At 49.2% G+C, this 7,722-nt stretch overlaps 1 protein-coding gene across 1 annotated transcript in view; it reads left to right on the top strand.

Annotated features, from left to right (window-relative positions):
* CASZ1 (castor zinc finger 1) overlaps positions 1–7,722 on the top strand; it is a 98,062-nt gene that overhangs the window by 57,615 nt on the left and 32,725 nt on the right. Inside the window, exons 5-7 of the mRNA XM_027843923.1 lie at positions 936–1,004; positions 4,854–4,944; positions 6,937–7,101. Coding sequence (XP_027699724.1) covers positions 936–1,004; positions 4,854–4,944; positions 6,937–7,101 — 325 coding nt within the window. The remainder of the gene's footprint in view (positions 1–935; positions 1,005–4,853; positions 4,945–6,936; positions 7,102–7,722) is intronic.

The raw sequence follows: 7,722 nt of genomic DNA on the forward strand, positions 1-7,722 counted from the left end.
CTCCCAGCTCTGACATCCTGGGTCCTAAGGGCCCTCCCAAGGGCCCTTCCAGTTCTGACATCCTGTGTTCTAAGGGCCTTCATAGCTCTGACATCCTGTGTTCTAAGGGCCCTCCCACCCCTAGCATCCTGTGTTCTAAGGGCCCTCCTAGCTCTGACATCTGGGTTCTAAGGCCCCTTCCAGCTCTGACATCCTCTGTTCTAAGGGCCCTCTGAGCTCTGGCATTCTCTGTTCTAAGGGCCCTCTCAGCTCTGATATCCTGTGTTCTAAGGGCCCTCCCACCCCTGGCATTCTGTGTTCTCAGGGCCCTCCTCGCTCTGGAGTCTATGATCCTTCTCCTCTGGACCATTTCTTTACTATACTCACTGCCTGATTGTGGCTAGGTATCCCCTCCAGGCTCAGAGTCTCCAGGAAGACCCAGTTCCAGACCCTTCTGGGTTCCTCAGACAGTCCATGGCGTTGGCTATGCCCACACCTACCACCTGAGCCCAGCTCTTCTTCCCTTCTCTGTTCCTGTGCTTTCTCCTTCCCTTGCCCTGGGATACGCCACTGTCCACCCCTATATTGCTTCTGGACGTGACAGCAGATGGGGACAAAAGCAGGTCCTCCTGTGCCTTCTTTACCTCAGGTCCAGGAACCTTCTTCCAATAGCTTGTGAAGGGTTCTAAGCTCTATGTTGCCCCCCAGAAGCCTAGGCCTTAGAGGAATTAGCTCCAAATGGGGAACCATTCACCTGAGCAGCCTGAATGGGTAACCCTCATTTGCCAAGGGCATTTCTCTGCCATGAGCCCGACACTCTCAGGACCCTGAGGGTTGGGGGGGACAAGGGGCTGGTGGTCTGAGCTCCCCCATAAGGGACTAGAAGCTCCGAGGTAAGTGAGGCCATCCCCTTGCCTCTCCAATCAGCTGTTTATGACCCATGTGTCTCTCCCCAGGAACGGATTGCCCACAGATAAACCAGCTGTCACCGAAGATGTAAATATTTACCAGAAATATATTGCCAGGTAGGCCATTCCTGGAGGGAGGCTAGTATGGAGAGAGGGTCCCTGGGGACCAGGCAAAATGGGTGCAGAGGTCATCCCCTCTATCTGGCCAGCCCAAAATGCACTCAGGCATTTTACATAGATCTTCTCCGTGCTCACATATCCTTTTAGTAAGGGGCTCTGGCACTAATGACCCATGAGATGACCCCCAGTACAAAAATAAGCAAACACAATATTTGCAGTTTTTCTTAGTTCCCCCAAGTCACTGAGCTGTTCAGGGAGAATGAGGGATGGCCAGAAGCAGGAACTGCTCGGGCCCTCTTGGGTGGGTGTGGCCCCTGCCCCCTGGACCAGCAGATCGGGATGGAGGATGGAGGAAGCAGGCCCCTGCTTTTCTGCATAGCCCAACCCTAGGCTCACTGGGTCCATGCTTTCCCTGGCCAGCTGTGGGCAGAACTGTTTAAATCCATTAAAATGAATGGGGGTGGGGAGAAGGTTGATGTTTGTCACTCAGCCCAAGAGTCACCCAAAGGTTCGTGGGCAGTGCTAACTGCTACCCAGGCAGGGGGCACGGGAGTGGGGGGGCTGCCCATGATATCTGTGTGTCTGTCTGTCTTTTCCTCCCCCCCCCTCAATTTCCCTCGCTGTCTTCTTCTGCCTCTTCTTCTATGTGTCTGTTTCTGTCTTCCTCAGTATGGCTTTTCCCCTCTTTTTATTATTATTATCATCATTACTATTATTATTATCATTATTATTATTATTATTATTATGATTAGCGCCTCAACAGATGGTCCTTTTGGCAGCTCCAGTTTAAATATTTATTTGTGTGTAGTCTCTGTCCCCCACCCACAATTGGGGCCTTCTCTCCCCCTCCTCTCCCTCTCACACATCATCGTTAGAGGGACCGGCCCTGTCTGTAAACACTGACTGAGCTCCCTCACTTCATCGTAGCTGCTGTGGAGACTGCACGGATATGCTGGTCCGTGTATTTATTCATTTGGGCTCTAACGCGGCATCCCATCAGAAGGGCGACAGGGAGGGAGGCGGGTGGGCGGAAGGGACTGGGGGCTGGGGCTTCACGCTGGCTGGCGAGCCGGGCGTGAATGTGAGCTCCCCACTGTGGGAAGCCAAACAGATGCTGTGCTTTAAAAATTCATAACTCTGGACTGTTTCAAGTGTCAGAAGATGCCGGGGATGGAGATAACCCTTTAGATACTTTGTCAGCGTCAGCCACAGGACAGGCCCCATTCCCAGTCTCCTCTACCCTCCCAGTCTGGGAAAGCCACTTCACAAGTTTTGGCTGCTTCTCCTGGGGCATTCATTGCCTGCTCGATAGATCCAAGCCCAGACCTGCCTTCTCCTGCCTCTATCTATCCTTAGCTAACAGGGCTATACTTCAGTTAATTCATTGAACATTTAGTAAGCACCTGCTGTGTGTCCTGGCCATCTGTCTTGGTCACTGACACCTAGGCGGGCTTTCAAATGGTCTCCTTTCCAGGCTTTTCAGCTTTAGATCGCAAGTATGTGTGCCTAGAACGTGCTTCCTCCTGATCTGTGACTGTTTGGAGCCTTCTTTCCTTTAAAAAATTTGTCCCAAAGTACTGCCTCCTACAGGAAATTTTTCCTGATCCTCCTAATTGCCAATACACACCCCCCACCTCAAAAAAAAAAAAAAAAAAAACCTCAACCTTATCTTGTATTTATTTTATAAAGGGATGGGGCTTGGATCTGTCATTTCATCAATGAAGGGAACTCCCAGAGAAGTTAAGTGATTTACCCAAGGCCACACAACCGGCATGCACCATAGGCAGAATTTGAACCCAGGGCTTCCTGTATTCCAAGCCAGGTCATTATTCACATATAGACACACACACACACACACACAACATACACGTGTTACCTCCTTTGGTAGAATGTAAACCTCCTGAGGTCTGGGACTGCTTCACTCTTGTCATAGGGCTTAGCACAGTATCTGGCTCACAGTAGGTGCTTAATCATTGTTGATTGATTGATGATTGATTCAGACCTAGCACACTTGCCCTGTTCTGTGGAGTGAGTCTGGTTTCATCTTATCTTGAGCCTCTTAAAAGCCTTATCTTCTTCAGGGGCCTTCTTAGAAGCTGCCTGCTGTGGGGGAGCCTTCCCTGATCACTGTTCCCAAGTTATTCGCGTTCTTTGTCCTACCTTGAATTGCCTTGAATTTATTTCACTGTGTTCCCATGTGGAAAGAGCCCTGAATTGAGAGTCAGGGGGCCAGGTTCAAGTTTCAGTTCTGCCTCTTAGTACCCAGGTGACTTTAATCAAGTCCCCACCTGCCTGGCTTCAGTTCCCTCCTCATAAAATGAAGGAATTGGCCAGAATTGGCCGGTGTGGTCCTATTCTAAATTTAGAACCCTGGGAAGACCCAGCAGCAAAGAGCACTTTGTCATAGGCCCCCAGTGAAACAGAAGCTCCTTAACAGCAAGGACCACGCCCTAGCCAGTACCCAAGTACCTCGCACATAGTAGGCACTTAATAGCTGTTTGTTAGTTGAATGGCTGAACTGGGTTCCCATCTTGTCTCATTCCCCCCTCCCCCAACTCCTCTGGGGGCTCCTCTTGTCCCCAGCTGGGCTTGGGGGAACCCAGCTTTCTTCCTGGCTCCAGCTCCCCTTCTTGGGATAGCCATGTGTCTTTTGTCTTAGGGTGAGCTGCCCAACTTGGAGCCATTCAGGCCCATCTCTCCCAAGCCCCAGCCCTTTCCTGGACAACAGAACATAGTGGTTAGAGCTCAGGAGAAACCTGCCTTTGAGTGTGCCTCTTATTAACCATATGTCTGTGTCTAAGTGATTCCACTGCCTGAACCTCAGTTTTCTCATCTCTAAAATGGGAATAATTAGCTCTACTCACCTCACGAGATAACTGTAAGAAAGAAAGAAAAAGAAGGCATTTATAAAGCACCTACTATATGCCGGGCACTTTACAAATATCTCATTTGATCCTCACAAGGATCTTGGGAGGTAGATAATATTATTCTTTCTATTTTGCAGTTGAAGAAAATGAAGCAAACAGAGGTTAAGTGACTTGCCCAGAGTCAACACAGCTAGGAAGTGTCTGAGGCTGGATTTGAACTCGGGTCTTCCCAACTCTGGGGCCCACTCTCTATCCACTGCACCATCTAGCTGCCCACCCAAAGGGACCTCAGTTCAAATCCTACCTGTATGACCTTGGACACATCACTTAACCACCCTCACCTCAGTTTCTGCCCCTGCAAAATAAAGAAATGGGACTAGATTGCTTCTGTCCATTCCTATAATTCTGAGACTTCGGATTCTCTCCCTCTCTTTATGTTTCACTTCCTTCCCATCTCTCCTTCTTTCCACCTTGCCACCATTTTGACTCTGCAGGGCTGGTTGGTGGTCTCCTCCCTCCTCCTCCACAAAACCTTGTGATGCTAGCCAATGCTTTCCCCACTCTGGAATTGCTCTGTATTAGAGAGACAGTGGGACCTAGTGGATAAAGAAGTCACCTTGGGAACCAGGAATACCTGGGTTCAAATCTTGCCTACAACACAAACTAGTTGTATGACTTTGGACAATTCATAACTCCTAGTGAATTCTTAAATAGAAGTTACAGAGAAGCTGTGATCTGCATTGGTAGAAGGAATTTCCTTATCTGGGAGCTCCCTGCACTGATGACATCATGAGTCAAGTAATAAATAAATAAATGAACCTGATGATTATTTACCTGTATAGCTATGAGTAGACTGGAAGCTCCCTGAGGGCAAACACTGTTTTCTTGTTTTTCTGCCTCCATGCCTAGCATAAGTAAACAGTAGGTGTCTAATCAATGCTTGTTGGATTGGATTGAGCAGAATTCTTTCTCCTCACAGGTTCTCTGGCAGTCAGCACTGCGGCCACATACACTGTGCATACCAGTACCGGGAACACTACCACTGCCTGGACCCTGAGTGCAACTATCAGGTAAGAGGAGTAGGGGGCAAGAAGTGGATCCGGCCACTTACCCTGCAGCCCCTTCTCCCCCAAGACATTGATCGTGGCTGGGGTTTCAAGGCTTTGGGACCCAAACTACCACAGAATAACTCAGCCTTGCAGAGAGTACCAATAACCTAGCAACCCAAATCTGTGCCTGCTTGAGCTTGTCCCCACACCTACACACATCCGCCATTTAATGGCAGAGAGAAGACTGAAGAAATACGATTCCAGTTGTGGTGGGAGAGAAAGGGGAGGAAGCATATCTTCTGTTTTTACCCCCTTCCAATGGACCTGTGTATACAGCTGGGGCAATAGGGAGCCCCTAGGGGTAGTAATGAGAGGTCAGCATTTCCTAGGTGCACTCAGATACACTTAGATGGATCAGTACAGGGCCTCCCCTTCCCAGGCAATTCTCATTTGTGTCTTTGGGCAGATCATTCATAGGAGAATTCCATGCTTGCTGGTGGATTGATTCTCTCAGTAATAAATACTAGGAGTGCCCTTGGGACAACCCTGGGGGCCAAGGTGGGGTCTACCCTTCACTAGATACTATTACTGCTAATAAATAACAAGAATAATCCTGAAGCTGTTTTCAGCAGACCTGTGGAGGATGAGCTTACAGACTGATGCTCATTCAGTTGCAAAAAAGAGTTCATTTATCCACCTGAGTAATAATAGTCCAAAATGGAGCAGTGAGCCTGGAGTCTGGAAGACCTGAGTTCAGATATGGCCACAGACATTTATAGCTGTGTGACCCTGGGTAGGTCATTTAACCTTGTCTGCCTCAGTTTCCTCAACTGTACCTGCTTCATAGGGTTGTCGTAAGGACCAGATGAGATAAGTAAGGTTCGTAAAGCACTTTGGAAACTTTACAGCATTATATACATGCTAGCTATCATTATTAGTATTATCATTATTATTATTATTATTATTATAGTTTTATATAAATATTAGCTGTTATTGTTATTAAAGCAGGTCTCAGACACTGACTAGCTGTGTGACCCTGGGCAAGTCACTTCACCCTATTTGCCTCAGTTTCCTCATCTGTAAAATGAGCTGGAGAAGAAAATGGCAAACCAGTCCAGTATCTCTGCCAAGAAAACCCCAAATGAGGTCATGAAGAGTGGGTCACGGGGCAGCGAGGTGGCTCAGTGGATAGAGCACCGGCCCTGAAGTCAGGAGGACCTGAGTTCAAATCCATCCTCAGACCAAACACTTAACGCTTACTAGCTGTGTGACCCTGGGCAAGTCACTTAACCCCAATTGCCTTAAAAAAAAAAAAGTGGATCACAACTGAAAATGGCTCAGCAACAACACATTATACAATTGTTAGCTATTACTAATATCATTATTATTATTATTAAAGTGCTATATAAATGCTAGCTATTATGATTAAAGCATTCTATAAATGCACGGTTATTAAACATAAAAGAATAAAGGTACAATAATGGCTTGTCCCAGGACCATTTCTATGTGAAACCCACTGAAAAAGGTGAGAACAAGGTAATAAGGATAACAAGGACAATAATAATACTGGCGGCTGTTTGTTTACATGGCAGCGTAAGGGTCAGAAAGCGCTGAACAATCCCCAGCCCCGTGGAACTGCCCGATAATGCCTTCGTGGGCTCGTAGGATCCTAGTGGACCTCAGCGGTCATCTGGTCCAGCCCCCTCACATTGCGGATGAGGAGACTGAGGCTTACATAGCCGAAACTCCGGATCCTAGATTTAGAGCCGGAAGGCGTCTCGGGCCTTTGACTTTGACAGATGAGGAAACTGAGTCCTGGAGAGTTGAAGTGACTTGTCTAAGGTCACCCGGCCAGGCACAACTGGAGGCAGGACTTGAGCTCTGGTCTTTGTACCCCAGGTAGTACCAGTCCCTGCCCCCCTCCCGAGCCCCCTCACTGGCTGCCCTGGGAGGACAGCGGCTCCCTCAGGCCCAGACTTGGGGGCTCACCTCCGGGGCTCTTCTTTCCTGCAGAGATTCACCAGTAAGCAGGACGTGATCCGTCACTACAACATGCACAAGAAGAGAGACAACTCCCTGCAGCACGGCTTCATGCGCTTCAGCCCCCTGGACGACTGCAGCGTCTACTATCATGGCTGCCACCTCAATGGGAAGAGCACGCACTACCACTGCATGCAGGTACGAAGATCCCTGCCCCCAGGCGGGGGGGGCACCCCTTCTCTCTGCCTCTGCCCCTGCTTCTGCCTCTGCTGCTCCACGGGACAGGCGGTAGGGCTAGATGGTAAGCTCCCTGAGGGCAGGCGCAGGCTTGTGTGGCCCCAGTGCCTGGTATGGACTAGCACAGGCTTGCAAAGTGGAAAGGCCTACTGCATGCAGGGCACAGGCACTGAGGGAGGGAGGACGTTGAAATAAGATGTGATTCTGGCCCTCTGAATACAGCCTACAAGGGACCTCCAGCCTGCTCCTGGGCCTGGCCCATCCCTCAGCCTCTAGTCAGCTCCTGCAAACAGTGTCTGTCTGCCCAGACTGTAGGCATAGGCTTACATGGAAGGAAGGAGGGAGGGAGGGAGGAAGGAAGGAAGCAAGGAAGGAACAAAAGGGAGGGAAGAAGGAAAGGGAGAGAGGAGAGGAAGGAAGGAAGAAGAAAGAAGGGAAGGAAGGAAGAAGAAAGAAGGGAAGGGAGGGAGGAAGGAAGAAGAAAGAAGGGAAGGAAGGGAGGAAGGAAGAAAAAAGAAGGGAAGGAAGGGAGGAAGGAAGAAGAAAGAAGGGGAGGGAGAAAGGAAGGGAGGAGAAAGAAGG

The sequence above is a fragment of the Vombatus ursinus genome, unplaced genomic scaffold, assembly GCF_900497805.2.
Source record: "Vombatus ursinus unplaced genomic scaffold, bare-nosed wombat genome assembly UNPS02014932.1, whole genome shotgun sequence".
NCBI classification, from domain to species: Eukaryota; Metazoa; Chordata; class Mammalia; order Diprotodontia; family Vombatidae; genus Vombatus; species Vombatus ursinus.